Consider the following 15,250-nt stretch of genomic DNA (forward strand, 5'->3'; position numbering starts at 1 on the left):
GAGGGACCTCACGTGACGGCGCCCGAAAGCCAGGGCAGGAGAGACTTGTTGAGAGGAACACGAATGCAGTGCACCAAGAGATGGCTGACCACGGGCTAGAAGGAGAGATGTGAAGGGTGCAGAACTGAGCTGCGGGAGTGGGCCAGGGGCACGAGGAAGCTCGTGAAGGAGGAAGAGCACCACGAGGGCCAGGCCAGTGAGGAAGTCAGGACAGGTGGGTGAGACCAGAGTGGGTAAGATGGTAGAGGCAGTGGTGGTTTGAAAATATGGAGACAGCCCTGTCCGCGGAACAGCTGGTGAGATGATGAAAGGTCAGGGGGCACCTAGAAGCAATGACTTTCTCCAAAATGGTAACCCCAAAAGTAGCGTGTGTTGCTGTGAATTCAGACAGCCTGGATTCACTCCAGCATGCTGGGGACCAAGAAGCTGGCATTCGGGGAGCATAAAGGCAGGTCCAGGAAGAAGTTGGGGGAAAGACTGGGGAATGTGTCGCAAGACTGGCAGCTGGGAGAGGGAGTAGGATGAGATGTTGAGGGGGAAGCAGAGGGGCTCCTGAAAACAACAGCAGGAGAAAGAGTGGATGAGGGGCCGAGCCAGTCCAGTGGCAACAGGCCTGGAGAGACACACTGGAGTCTTGGGCAGCGGCAGAAGCTATCTTCAGGATAGGAGCTGGGTCGGGCGAATCGATGGAAATAGAAAGGAGCAGGTGGTAGTGAAGAGGGGAAAGGATGTCATGAACTTGCTGGGGCTCCACGCAGGTAAAGGGGATACTGCCAGGAAGAGCAGGGCAGCCTGAGGGGCTCCCGGTCCGGGGCTCTGATAGATCTGATGAAGCAGGAGGCTTTTGTGCGGTATTGATGCCAGACAGCAGGAGCAGAGCAGAGTTGAGATATCATCGCTGGGGCCTTAAAGACCCAAATCCCTCAGAGCAAAGCACAAAGGGCCACAGTTGACACAGAGGACAGAGCAGGGTGGCACCATCAGATAGACCCTGGCAGAGAACCTCAGGGTCACTGGCAAGGACCAGGTGGAGCCCAGTGTGTGGATAGCAAACTTGTTCAGTAATGGCATAGGGATGGGTGGGAACTACGGTGGCACCAACATTTGCCGTCCATCACAGAATCGGGGTCCTTGCTATCCCTTGGCTGTTGAATAATGGACATTAGCAAGTGGCAGAGAGACTGCACAGAGAATCAGGGGAAAGCAGGGATTACCATGGGCAGGAAAGGGTATAAGAGGAGAGTGCAGTGGGTGGGATGCTTGAGGGGTGAGGGAGTCTGCTTTGAGTGGCTGAAGCCAAAGAGCAGAGCAGGCAAGGCCAAAGGGGATGGGAAGCAATTGGAGGGTTGAAAGATATGCACATGGGTGCTGTGAGGGAATGGTGGCCTACAGGGAAAGAGGGGGCTCTGAACCTGCCATCAGGGAGAGCAACGCAATGGGCAGGGATGCACCCTGGTTCCAGTGGAGGAGAGATGAAGCAGTGGAGGCAGCGGAGGGACAAGACGGGGAAGTGGGGGCCTGGTGTAAAGTCCCGTGGGCAATGGCTTGATTAAAAGGGAGGAGAGAGGAGGCAGAGAGAGTGCAAGACTGAGGTAAAGGGAGCCTAAGGGAAATGGTCGCTGGGGCCAGTGGGAGGATCAGGCCAGGGACAGTCCAGGACTTAGGGAGAAGAATGAGGCACAGAGGGCAAGGAAAGACCGAGGAGAGCAGGTCACAAGAGGGAGCACTCTCTGTGGAGAAGGGGTGACCCAGTGCAACTTGACGGGCATCAGGAACATTGAGATGAGATCATGGCCCTTCGAGAAGGGCCAGAGAGGGAAAGGGAAGGAATGGATCACACGAGGAACAGTCACAGGAGGGGGTGTCCACGTGGCGGTCTCCGTGCACCACCAAGGGAGGGTCACCTGCCAGCCACAGATGATGGAGAGTGATGGGAGGTGCATGAGGCAGATGGGGAGGGGAGAGAGGAGGAAGGAGACAGGCAGGTTATCACCAAGAGAACAATGAGAAGAGGGAGGGCAGAAAAGAATCCAGAGAGATGTCAGAGGTGCCATCTGGAAGGAAGTTCAGTAGGGGCCAGCCAGTGGGGGCAAAGCCATGGAGAGGAGTGGAGACGGGGGGGTGGCCAGCAGTGGGCCGGGAGCAGTGGCTACTCTCACAGCCTCAAATGTTGTAGCAAGGGTGGAACTTTTCGGCCAGGCTCCTTATTACAGATCCAGCTGAGACAGGGTGGGAGCTGGGCGATAGGGCTTGGGGTTTGGGGTAGAGGTGTGGGTAGAAGTTGACTGGGTCAGACAGGACAGCAGAGATGAGATCAGTGGGGCTGGGGGGATGGGAGTGGGAACATGCGCCAAGTTCCAGGATCTAGGTGTGTCATCTACTTTAACTGAGCTTGTGGGCTGATCACAAGTCCAGTGTTGGGGGAGACGTGAACACTGCAAGAGGGAGGGTGTGAATGCTGAGTATCCCCAGAGAGGACAAAAGGAGAGTTGCTGCAGGAAAGGTGGAAGGGAAGCACCTGAAGGGCAGGAAAGACAGATGGACAAGATCACCATAAGGGCAGGGGTTCGCAGATCTGAAACGAGGACGGATGATCTATTGAAAGGGACAGATGACAAGCACTGAGAAAGAGGAGAAGTGGACCAAAGATACCGTCAGAGTCTTGAGAGCCATGAAATGCGGGCGGGAGGAGGTCGTGCGGAGTGTGGCATGGAGAGGCAGGCGAGACCAGTGCAGGAGGGCTTGTGGGGGGAGAAAGGACTGCCCGGAGGGAGGAGGCGGAGGGCAGGACAGTGGACCAGGGCCCTGTGCAGGTCCAGACTGCGTGTGGAGGTGTAGGGAGAGGGGCCGGCAGGAGTGGGGGCAGGAGGGTGTGAAGGTCAGAGGGCTGTGATGGAAGGAAAAGGAGGAGAATCAGAGGCCAAGGGGCCTCGAGAGCTGTGTCAGGAGAGGGCGCGATGAGGGTCTGGATGGAGACGTTGAAGGTTAGGACAGGGAGCGACGATGTGGGGTCGTGCGCCCCGAGCGGTGAGGTCAGCCTGGCTCTGGGTCAGGGGTTGGTGGGCAGAGCGTGTGGATTCAGCACAGTGTGTCACAGTGTGAGTGAGGCAGAGATGACTGAACTGGGCCAGCAGCGGAGAGGGGACTGAGGAGGGCACGCAGAGCAGAGGAGACGACTGAGTCCAGCTGGAGGGGTCACAGTGGCAGCTGAGACTGTCACATGTTCAGGGAAGACTGCTCCTTTGCTATGTGTGCAGTAACTGCAAAGCAGCAGAGACCTGGAAATGGGGCCCAGAGGAAGGGGGTTTGGTGAGTCGTCTCCAGCTGGTGGGAGAGTGTGGTGGAGGAGAGAGGGTCTGACAGATCAGACAGTGAGGAAGGTGAGGCGATGGCGCCCGGCAGGAGAGGCTTTTTGAGAGCGTCGGGGAACACACTGTGCCCAGAGGGACGGCAGCGAGCTAGGAGCGACTGGGTGTGGAGAACCTGCCCCCAAAGTGGGCCCAGGGCACGAGGAAGCCCCTGCAGGAGGAAGAGCACAGCGCAGGCCAGGCGAGTGAGGAACTGGGAGAGGTGGGATGCGGCCAGCGCAGGATGAGCTGCTAGAGGCAGTGGCGCGGTGGAGATGGGCAAGGTGAGAAGAAACAGAGAGGGCCCAGAAGCAGCCACCTGTTCCAGAATGGCAGACCGGAAATGCAGGCTCCTTCTGGCTGTTTCCGGAGAGCATGGATGCAGTGGAGCACCGTCTGGACCAGGACGTGGCGGTCAGCAGCAGGGGCATGCCTCCGGAGGAGGGGCAGAGAGGGAAGACCTCTTGGGACTGGCAGCAGGTAGCGGATAGGGTGGATGCTGTGGATGAAGCGGAGTACTTCTCAGAGACTAAGGAAAAGGCAGAGGATGGGGCAAGGAATGTGCAATCCCCACCCAGTCTGGATAGTGAGAGACCGGCATCCTAGGTGGTGATGAGCAGGGAGCAGACTGGGCAGGCAGTCTACGGGACAAGGGACAGTAGGAACAGGACAGAGAAAACCTCATGACTGGGGGACAGCTGCTGACCTCACAACTCCTAAAGAGTGGTCTGTGCAGTACTAAGGCGCATGGCGGGAGCAGAGCAGAGAGGACCAGGTGAGATGCCACGGCCTGGTCTTGGTGAAGACCCAAGGCTCCTGGGAGCAGCTGGAGACAGGGCCATGATGACTGGTCACGTGGAGGAAGCAGGCAGCTCTGCACAGGGAGAGACGAGGGAGCCTGCACAGAAACAGCGCAGGGAGCCTCGGGGCTGGAGGAGCGACTCAAGGGGATGGGGTCCCGGGTGGGGAGCAGATAGAATTGGCAGAGGAGTGGCTGGGAACTAAAGTGGTAGCAACAGTGCTTCTGGTATTTACAAGGGACCTCTAAAGGGTGGAGGAGGCCTAGAATGTGGCAGAGACTCCACACAAGGAACCAGGGGGGAAAACAGGGACCTTCAAACCATAGGTCTAGTCAGAGAAGAAAATGGGGGAGGCAGAGAGGCAAAGGAAGAGAGCGTGGAAGGCAGGATGGTGGAGACTGGGGTTGGGGGCTCAGATCAGGAGGCTGGATGTGGGGAATAGAAGGCCGGCAGAATGGGACGGAGAACCAGAAGAGTCTTAAAGCACAGTTGAGAGGGAAAGAGGGCAAAGGGGAGATCCGAATCATGTCATCAGGGAGCAGGAGAGCAAGGCAATGGGCAGGGGTCCATTCCAGGGCTCAAGGAGAAGAGGGCGGAGCAACGGAGGAGGAGGGGGGAGGAGGTGGGGAGGCAGGGGCCTGGTGTAAATCCTGTGAGCAGTGGCTGGATTAAAAGGGAAATGAGAAAAGAAGAGAGTGCCAGGCTAAGGAAATCGAGCCTAAAGGGAAACCGTGGCCCGAGCCATGGAAGGACTGAACGAGAGACAGCGGGTGGTTCTGGAATGAAGGGGTCAGGGCAGGGGATGGAAGGCGTGTGAGCTGGCAGAGCAGGTCCCAGGAGGGAGCACCCCCTATGGAGAAGGGATGACCCAGGGCAGTGACGACAGGCATCAGGGAGCACGGAGAGGAGACGATGGGCCTAGAGGAGAGGCTAATGCTCTCGCTGGGCCAGGGAGGGGAAGGGGAGGAGTGGATCACGTGAGGAAAGGCCACAGGAAGGAACGTCCACACGGGGTCTTGATGTGGCAGGACAGGAGGGTCACCTGGCAGAAACAGACCAGGTGATGGAGGCACCCAGGGAGGATGGAGAGCAGAGGGCAGGGGAAGGGACACGGGCTGGACAGCTGCAGGGGGAAGGAGAAGAGGGAGGTGGCAGAGACACATTCTGGCAGACAGGCTACCCAGAAGGACTTAGAGTTACAGGGCCAGCCAGTGCGGGCTAGGGGGGCTCGCGGTGGGTGGGAGCAGCGGCTGCTGCAGCCTGGAATGTCGTGACTGGGGTAGAACTTTCGGCCAGGCTCTTCAGTACTAGGGATCTGATCTTTTGGGGATGGGGTCTGCAGACAGAGTCGGAGGTGGTATCAGGGGTGGGTAGGGAATGGGTTTGGGTTGGGGTTCAGGTGAGGTTTGAGAGAGCTGGACGTGGGAGGGGGATGTTTGGGATCAAGGTGCGGGGTACGGGCGTGGTTATGAGCCTACTTCAGATACTGGGAACATCATGTGCTTTAACTGAGCTTCTGGACTGATGACACGCCCAGTGTGGAGGTGATGTCTACAGGTTCAGGACCGGGAGGACCAGTGAGTCCACAGAGAGGACAAAGGGGAGTCACTGCTGGAAGCGAGGAAGGGGAAGGTCTGCTCAGTGGAAACAGAGGGACAGGGAGACTGGGGGGGGGGCAAGGCTCCCCAGGGGGGCGGTGTCACAGGTCTGAAATGAAGAGGAGTAACCTGGGGTAATGGACGGTGCCAGTGCCAAGAAGGACAGGTTTGCACCAAAGATACTGTCCCAATGCCTGCGAGTCATAAAGGGTGAGGGGTGGGGAGAGGAGTGTTGGCAGGGGGTGTGGCTTAACAGGAGAAGCGCTCTAATGCAGACGGGGTCTGGGGCATGTAAGGTGTCAGAGAGCTAACGTGGAAGGGAACGAGGTGGTTCCAGGAGGACAGTGCCGGGCCAGTGTCAGGGGAGCAGTGATGGGATCTTTGAGGAGCTGGCAAGGGGAGAGTGCAGCCCAGGGAGGCAGGCTGGCCTTCCACACCAGTGATTCTTCCCCGGGGTGGGGGGGGGTGGTTTTCACCCGCGGGAGGGCTGGGGCATGGACCCCAAGGGAGGCCTATCAGAACATCAGAGGGTGAGCAGTGCTCTGCTCCAAACAAAAACAAACCCAAAAACATCCAAAAAGAAAACACAAAAACATTCCTCAGAGATGCTGCTGATAGGCCAGCCTTGGGGGTCATGCATCCTCGGGTGAGAATCACTGGGGGGAAGGGCAGGTGGAGAGCTGGGCAGAGAGGTGAAGGGTGAGCAGATGAGCCCCCGGGTGGGGCAGAGGGAGGCATCAGAATCTAGATGTCAGACTTGGAGGAAAAGGACCCAGGACCAGGCAGACAGCGAATAAATGAATGTAGCCGACAAGGCACCTGAATGAAGGGGGGTGGGGGGTAGGATGATGGGTGGTTTACTGTCAATGAGTTCGGAGTAGATTGCAAGCATGGTGTCCCTGAGCTTAAAGTTTAAAACTCTTTAGTAGGGTCAAGGGAGTTCGAAGTGATGACTGAAAGGAAGGAGCGTTGTGTGTATTTGTGCAGAAAACACCAGAGGAGATGTCCACAGGATGGAAGGGCCAGCGGGGGTGGGAGAGATTAGTGCAGAAGAGCGTCTGGGGGAGGGATGACTGCTAGGAGGGAGGAGGGCAGGAGGGCGGGCAGCAGGGCCAGCAGGTCGTGTGCATTTGTGCAGAGAACACCAGTAGGGACGCCCACCTGATGGAAGTAGCGGCGGGGGTGGGAGAGGTGACTGCTAGGAAGGAGGAGGAGAGCGGGAGGGCGGACAGCCGGCCGAGAGCTCTGTGCAGGTCTGGACGGAGGGTGGAGGTGTCAGGAAGGGGGCTGGCAGGTGTGGGGGCAAGAGGGTGAGAAGAAGGTGAGAGCGCTGTGCTGAAAGGAAAAGTAGGAGAATCAGACGCCGTGGATCCCCGAGACCTGATCAGAAGAGTGTGAGACAAGGGTGTGGACGGAAACACGAAAGGTTATAGGGAGGGGCGACATGGGGTCCTGGCGCTCAGGAGGTGAGCTCAGCCTGGTACATGAGGGTGGGTTGGAAGGCAAAGTGTGGATTCAGCACAGTGTATCCCAGTGCTAAAGCAGAGAGGACTGAACTGGGTTGAGTAGAAGGTGAGGATCAAGAAGGATGCACAGGACAGAGAATGAGCTGGAAGGTTCAGACAGTGGCCTCTTTAAAGAGTGTCACATGACTAAGGTTGGACAGTTTCTTCTGCATTTGTGCAGTAGAGAAGGAAGTCAAGAGAGATGATGAAATCGGGCCCCAGGGGTAGGAGGGATCAGGTGAGCATTCTGAAACAGGTGGGAGAGGAGAGGAGGTCTAATGGGTGAGAAGAGTGAGGAAGGTGAGGCGATGGCACCCGTTATCTAGGGTGGGAGAGGGTGTTGAGAGGGTCAGGTAACACAGTGCATGAAGTGTGACAGCCAAGCAGCAAAAGGGTGGAGCTGGATGTCCACCCGGAGCTCTGCCCCCAGGAGTGGGCCAGGGCAGTGAGCAAGCCCGCACAGGAGGCAGAGGACAGCATGGCTGGGGCCAGGGTGGAACACGGGAGAAGTGGATGAGGCAGAGGCGGATGAGCTGGTAGAGGTAGTGGGCTGCAGGAAGTGTTTGAAACAAGCCTGTCAGAGCAGAGCATGACTAGATGAAACGATACAAGGTCAGACAGAAGCCTGAGGGGCCTGACAAGGCAGGTACTTAGGGATGAATGGGGACAGCATACAGAGCCACTACAGTGTTGCAGACCAAGAGCTGGCTACAGGGGAGCATGAGGGAGGCTCAACGAGAGAGCAGATATCAAGGAAAAGCCCACTGCCCCTGTGGGCAGGTGGTCGGGGAGCAGGATGGCGTGCTGAGGACAAAGCAGAGGGGCTGGAACACAAGAGTGGAGAAAAGGCAGGGGATGGCTGAGCAAGGCTCACTCATACTCAGCGTGCAGAAAGAGAGACTTAGGATTCTGGAGTGGCTGTGAAGGTGGTGGGCCAGTGTTGAGATGGGTGAGGAGAGTCAATGGGAAAAGAAAGGGACAGGCAGCATGGAGGGCAGGGAGGACCTCATGGCTGTGTAAAGGGTCAGGGTAGTTAAAGGGGCTCCACAGAAAAGAGGAAGACAGCTTCAAGAGCTCCCAATCTGGAATCCAGCAGATCTCATGGACAGGAGGGGCACAGTATGTGGTGTGGAGGCCAGACAATAGGTGCAGACTAGTGACTATAAGAAAGCATAGGTGCCATCTGTCATAACCATGAGCAAGCACTGTTTTATGGAAAGAGAGACAATGCAGAATGTTTATGGAGGGAGAGGCTACAACATGGTCAAGTACAAAGCAAAGGTGGTACGGTGCAATCAACTGGATTTTTAAAGAACTGCAGTTAGCACTGGGAAAATATGCCTCCTACACATACTTGATAAAGTGTTCATATGTTTGTTGTTTTTCTAATGAAAGTGAGCAAAGGAAAAATGGAAAGAAGTGGTTAAAGTGGGAACTTAGTTGACAGTATACATATAAATCATTCTTGCAGTTATTAAGGAACATTATATCAGTTATGATGCAGAGTGCTACCTATTCAACTTGATCACAATTAATGAAATAAGGAAAAATGGGAGAAAACATAAAAAGAAACTGTCACAAGGAAACTGGTGGCTGCCTGAAAAAAATCTACCAGGTAATTATGTCAGAGTGGGTGGATACAAGAGAATAGTCATATAGAGAGAAAGTAAAAAACCAGACTCTGAAGGGAGAGCGTGAGCAGCAGTCCTCGTGACGTCAGGACTCCGGACATCCAGAGACGATAGTGCATGCCAGAGGATGGGGCTGTTTTGAATAATAAAGAGTAGGTTCACATTTTCACATACTGAAGGCATTTAAAGGCCAGACTGTGAACCAAACCTGGGGGGTACCAACAGGCAGAGGCTTTTTCTAAGGCTACAAGAGAGGGAAGAAGAAGTGAGTGGATATCCCATGGTTACACTGCATTCTGGAGAGGTGTTAGCATTCAAGAAAGGCAGCAATAAAGACGACAGCTATCAGTGATGATGGCGAACATGAAGTAGGACAGGAAGAAAGGTTCAAAGTCAGCACAGAGGAAACGTTAAAAACTTCAGGGTTTGGGGAAAGGGAAATTGGTTATGAGATGAATGAACAAGTGAATGAGTGTCTCAGACTTGAACCTTGGCCAGTCTCTTTAACAGGTCAAATTTGGAGGCATATGGACTCTCTAGCTAGACTCATACAAATTCTAGTGATAAAGGGAATGGATATATTGTGGCTAAATAGCAATATTCAACTTATCCTGCCTGCTTTTTTAGTGTTTGAGCAAAGATTGCAGATTATGTGCTTAGCTTGGAAGAATGCAAGGTTTCATTAAGGATCAGTAATATGAATCCCAGTGAGTGGTTGGAGGTGAGTCAGAGTAAAAAGAAATTGAGATAAATTTTACTTAACTGAAATTGTCGATTTAATTCGGAATGTCAGGAGTTAATATGATCAATACCGAACAGCAAATAATGGAATGGAAACAGCAGCTTCAGAGAAGAGTTTGGAGTCCATCAGAATCCTGGGGTAGCTCCAGTTAATATAAAGGTTTAAGGAGGTGTAGGCAAAGTCAAGAACTACAGTATGAATGTAGGTATGTATCATATGAAAGAGCTGTGAATTGTTAAGTGGGAGGCAGCATCCCTAATGAAAAACAGAAGAGATTCAGACATGTACTTGTGTAAATGTGACCTTGGTATGGATATTTTCTGTTGAGGGCTATTTAAATTTGTTCAGATGGTTTGAGGTAAGAAATATGATTCTATAAGAACTGAGAGTTCAATAATAAAAGCAATATAGGAATTAGAATGGTTCTGAGTAAGTAATAAAACAAAAGGGTATGGTCATTACAGAGGCCCCAAGGAGGGAAAAAATTCATAGAATGTTGCATGTATGTGTTGTTACCGGTGTAATAAACATGCAGAGGAAAGAAAGTTGCTGTGTGAGAAAGGACACAGAAAGAAAGTATGCTGCCTTGAAGGCTTTTCTGACAGTCTTTAAGTAAAGGGTAGTTGCTGGAGGACAGAAGATCAGTAGGACTAATTGAGACTTAAGATGTTGATTACTCTTTTTACAATTTTCCCAAGATTTCAAGGAAGGAGTTATGGTAATACTTGATGTTGAGTTTAAATTTTTTCAGATGGCATAGATTTTTTTGTACACTTTTACAGTAAGGAGAAATGGGAAGGTTTAAAGATAAAAAAAAGATAAGAACAACTGACAGAATAACTTTCTGAGGAAATTGGTGGGTCTCTATCTTTTGAACTGTGAACGGCTTGATTTTTAAAGAGTTAGGTAAAGGGAGAAAGTGGATAGTTTCAGAATACCGTCTATCTATTAAGTATTTACTATGTGTCTGGCACCATACTCATCACTTTACTTAATTTCATTTTATCCTTACAATAATCCTAAAAGGTATACAGAGATCAAAACATTTGCCTATGATTAAGCACTCAGTGTATAGCAGAGTCAGAATTCAAATCCGAATTTATCTGTCTCCAAAACCTATTTTCCTTCCTATTCTGTATAGTTTTCAGGTTGAAGGAAGGAAATCACAATCTATAGAATTTCTATTTTTTTTCCTGTAATTATGTGGAAAATATCTTTTCTGAGATGAGACAGGCAGAGGTGATGTATAGATCTTTATGTGATTGGCTAAGATTCAGAATATCTGCAACAGGAAAATGCTGAAAGGAAGGAATAGGGAAAAAAGACTTGTATTACCACCTGGGCCCTGGTATTTCTCTTCTATTCATTGCACAGCAAAGACTTTGGATTGGCCATAGGCTCAAAATTTCATAATTTCTAACACAGACTAAAGAATAGAAAGGAGTTTGTTTGTTTTTTTTTCCTAAGCAGGTAAATGATGGGTAAAATCATTGGTAAAATCAGTAAGTCAACCTACTAATTTTTAAAAACTTTCGAAGTTTTAAAAGTCTGAATGTTGAGACTAAATTTCATTTCTTTTATCCGAGATACAATCACAAGAGTTTATAACTGAGTTTGAACACCAATCGGCAAACCCTTTTGAATTTAGAAAATTCTCCAAATGCCAAATTTTTATAAACAAAATACTAACAACCAAAAAAAAAACACCCCACTAACAACCATCAACCAAAAGAGTCCATAGCCAGCAGACCAAAAGCTGAAACCTCTGGGCTAATTTGTAAGATGTATGTTTTAAAAAGAAATTAACTCCTTAGTAAGGAGGGATAAAACCTCCCTTATGCTTTCTGTGTTGGTAGAAATGTTTTCTGTTGTTGTTGTTTTCTCCTATACTGTATGTAACTTCTGTAATTTCAATATTGTTGTTTTATGTATTTTGATATTGTAAAATTGTATTTATTGTATTCTGTTAGAACCACTCCCTGGGATGTGAGGCACCTGAGTTATCAGTTATCCAAGTGAACCTGGGGAAATGGGAGGAGCTAGTATTCTCAATTGGGAAGAGCTTGATTCTTCAATGAGTTTAGCATTTTGGTTCCCTCTAAAATTAAGTGACAAAGTAATGGCATTCCTTAAAAAACAGAAAGTTTGTGGGAAGTAAAAATGGGGTTAGAATTTTGAAATATGGAGAGGTGGCTACTAGAAAAAGGACAGAGTATCCAGGATGATGGCAAAAGCCACAGGGCTACATTAAGACTGGGCCAATTATTGGTTTAGAATAAGGTTAAGTGAAACTAGCTACATAAGAGTACAGCCAGCTTAATTACTGGCTGGTGGACATTAGACAAATCTAACCAGAGGGAAACAGACCAGGAAAGAAAGTGAAGTTAAAAGGGAATGGAATAAGAGAAACCTCATAAAAAGGGGTAAAGGAGATAATTAAAGGTTAAAGTTGGATGGCCTAATGTTCAAAGGAGAAATAGTGGAGGCCAGATAGAAAGTGCCTTCCTACCCAGGGGGTTATGGATCCAGGGTGGCTGCAACTGCAGGTCCACCTGGGGCCAGAGGGAACAACCTGGGGTTCAGACCCAGCAATGGTGCCAACTTGAATCTACCTCGTGCTAGAGTTGAGTAGCCTGGTCTATCATCCAACACAGGTAAGATTGGACAGGCGCTCCCGGAACCAATATCTAAAAAGGGAGTTGGGAGAGGGGCTAAAGGAAGACAGGTTAAGCCCCAAATGTAACTGAATGATGACCAGGGATAACTATGTACTAGTACTTTTACGATTTCTTGTAACTCTGTAACTTTCCCAATATTTGTTAGCTATATGTTTTTTCCTGTATTAGTAGTAAAAATTGTTTTTTCCTGTACTAGTAATAAAAACTGTTCAAAATGTAAGTGCAATGTGTGTGCTTATTTCAGTACAAACTGGGTAACAGTTGTGAACACTCTGCAGCAAATATGGGAAGGAAAGAACTCAGGTGGGAAAATGGAGAAAAGAAATCAAGTGCAATACTCGACATTCACAGGAGGTAGGTCATAAGGTCTCAGAACCCCAAATTTGTAACTACTGTTGACGCTAGCAGTTTACTTTCCTTCCCACATGCGCTGCCCCCTCCCCCCGACCATGCTCCCAACCCAATCCCCAAGTGCACACAGGTCAAGCAGATCACAAAGCCTTTCTCAACTGTGCATACACAAATGTTGGTTAAACCAGTCACTAGGCTGAGACATACTCTCAGACACTTGCCTTGTGTTATAGGACCCTTAAAAACAGTATTTTACGATGCCATGGGTCTACTAACTAAAAAGTCCTGAAGCTGCCCTAAAGAAACACCAGGGAGAAGCAGGCCCTGATCCTTCACAGGGGACATCAGGTATGTGCACCACTAGTGGTGATACTGTTTCAACAGGAAGTCTGAGTTCTGTTTCGGGCTACCACTCTATACATTCACTTTCTCTTTTAAGATTAAATGTCCAGCGTATTTTACTCAGAAACTTGGTTATAAAATTAGTATTTCTGTAGCAGTAACTAACTTTATAAATTTACCATTCATTATCACTACATTTATTAATCCCAGAAAAGAAACAAATTTTTGGACCCCAGATATCTGTCAGGACACTTCAGAGTTCAAGTGGTAATGCACTCTTAATCACATCTCCTGCACTCTGTGTATTAATACCTGCGATTGAGTCATCTTCGGGTAAACGAACGAGAGTATAGCATACTCCCGGTTGATTGTAAGGCAGGCTGGGGGCTGGGATACAACACAGCACTTCGTAGGACTCTGATGGCTCCACCTGCACTGTCACTTTCTCCAGTAGCTGGTCGTTCAGAGTATTGGTACAGTCAAACTGAAAAGTCATCAAATAGGAAAGTTATGAAGAACGGTTTCCAAGTAAATTGTTTCTTCCTCCCCATAACCCACGAGTCAGTTCTGGAATCCATTAAACCTTCTCTCTCTAAACACCATGCATGTCTCCCACTAAGATTTTTCTTGAGACAACAAGGATAAGCTTATTCTCTAGGTCTTTCTTGTTCATATTATTCACCAGTGTTTTCCTCTTCCCTGAGATTGAGTTCTACCAAACAAGATGGTAGAAGTCTAACAGCTGGCTGAGATTCGAATTGAAATCCAAGGTTTTGGAACAACACACTTAATTTACCCTGATATTAAGTGTGACGATCATTTTTTCACAGGTTATACTCTATGCTGTTCAACTTTTTCAGACATTTCACTTTTATGTCCTTTTAAGTTTAAATCATCAAAAGTTTCCCATCACACAAAGGCATCTCTCTAGCTATGGAGTTAGGAAGAAAACCAGAAAAATGCTGGCAAGTTGCTTCTCTATAAAAGGAACCAGAATCATGAACTAAAGGAGCTCAGTCAGTTCAGTTCAGTCACTCTTTGTGACCCACGAACCACAGCACGCCAGGCCTCCCTGTCCTTCACCAACTCCCGGACTTTACCCAAACTCAGGTCCGTTGAGTTGGTGATGCCATCCCATCTCATCCTCTGTCGTCCCCTTCTCCTCCTGTCTTCAATCTTTCCCAGCATCAGGGTCTTTTCCAATGAGTCAGTTCTTCGCATCAGGTGGCCAAAGCATCGGAGTTTCAGCTTTAACATCAGTCCTTCCAATGAACACTCAGGACTGATCTCCTTTAGGATGGATTGGCTGGATCTCCTTGCAGTCCAGGGGACTCTCAAGGGTCTTCTCCAACACCACAGTTCAAAAGCATTAATTCTTCAGCACTCAGCTTTCTTTATAGCCCAATTCTCACTTCTATACATGACCACTGGAAAAACCACAGCCTTAACTAGATGGACCTTTGTTGGCAAAGTAATGTCTCTGCTTTTTAATATGCTGTCTAGGTTGGTCATAACTTTCCAAGGAGCAAGCATCTTTTAATTTCATGGCTGCAGTGATTTAATTAAATTAAATAAAATTTAATTTCACCATCTACAGTGATTTTGGAGCCCCAAAAAGTAAAGTCAGCCACTGTTTCCCCATCTATTTCCCATTAAATGATGGGATCAGATGCCATGATCTTCGTTTTCTGAATGTTGAGCTTTAAGCCAACTTTTTCACTCTCCATTTTCACTTTCATCAAGAGGCTCTTTAGTTCTTCTTCACTTTCTGCCATAAGGTTGATGTCATCTGCATATCTGAGGTTATTGATATTTCTCCTGGCAATCTTGATTCCAACTTGTGCTTCATCCAGCCCACCATTTCTTATGATGTACTCTGCATAGAAGTTAAATAAGCAGGGTGACAATATACAGCCTTGACGTACTCCTTTTCCCATTTGGAACCAGTCTGTTGTTCCATGTCCTGTTCTAACTGTTGCTTCCTGACCTGCATACAGGTTTCTCAAGGGGCAGGTCAGGTGGTCTGGTATTCCCATCTCTTGAAGAATTTTCCACAGTTTATTGTGATCCACACAGTCAAAGGCTTTGGCATAGTCAATAAAGCCGATGTTTTTCTGGAATTCTCTTGCTTTTTCCATGATCCAGCAGATGTTGGCAATTTGATCTCTGGTTCTTCTGCCTTTTCTAAAACCAGCTTGAACATCAGGAAGTTCACGGTTCACGTATTGCTGAAGCCTGCCTTGGAGAATTTTGAGC

At 49.4% G+C, this 15,250-nt stretch overlaps 1 protein-coding gene across 1 annotated transcript in view; it reads right to left on the reverse strand.

Moving 5' to 3' along the window:
• Nucleotides 1–15,250, reverse strand: part of COPG2 (COPI coat complex subunit gamma 2) — a 158,406-nt gene that overhangs the window by 55,985 nt on the left and 87,171 nt on the right. Inside the window, exon 20 of the mRNA XM_068973209.1 lies at nt 13,307–13,478. Coding sequence (XP_068829310.1) covers nt 13,307–13,478 — 172 coding nt within the window. The remainder of the gene's footprint in view (nt 1–13,306; nt 13,479–15,250) is intronic.

The sequence above is a fragment of the Capricornis sumatraensis genome, chromosome 5, assembly GCF_032405125.1.
Source record: "Capricornis sumatraensis isolate serow.1 chromosome 5, serow.2, whole genome shotgun sequence".
Taxonomy (NCBI): Eukaryota; Metazoa; Chordata; class Mammalia; order Artiodactyla; family Bovidae; genus Capricornis; species Capricornis sumatraensis.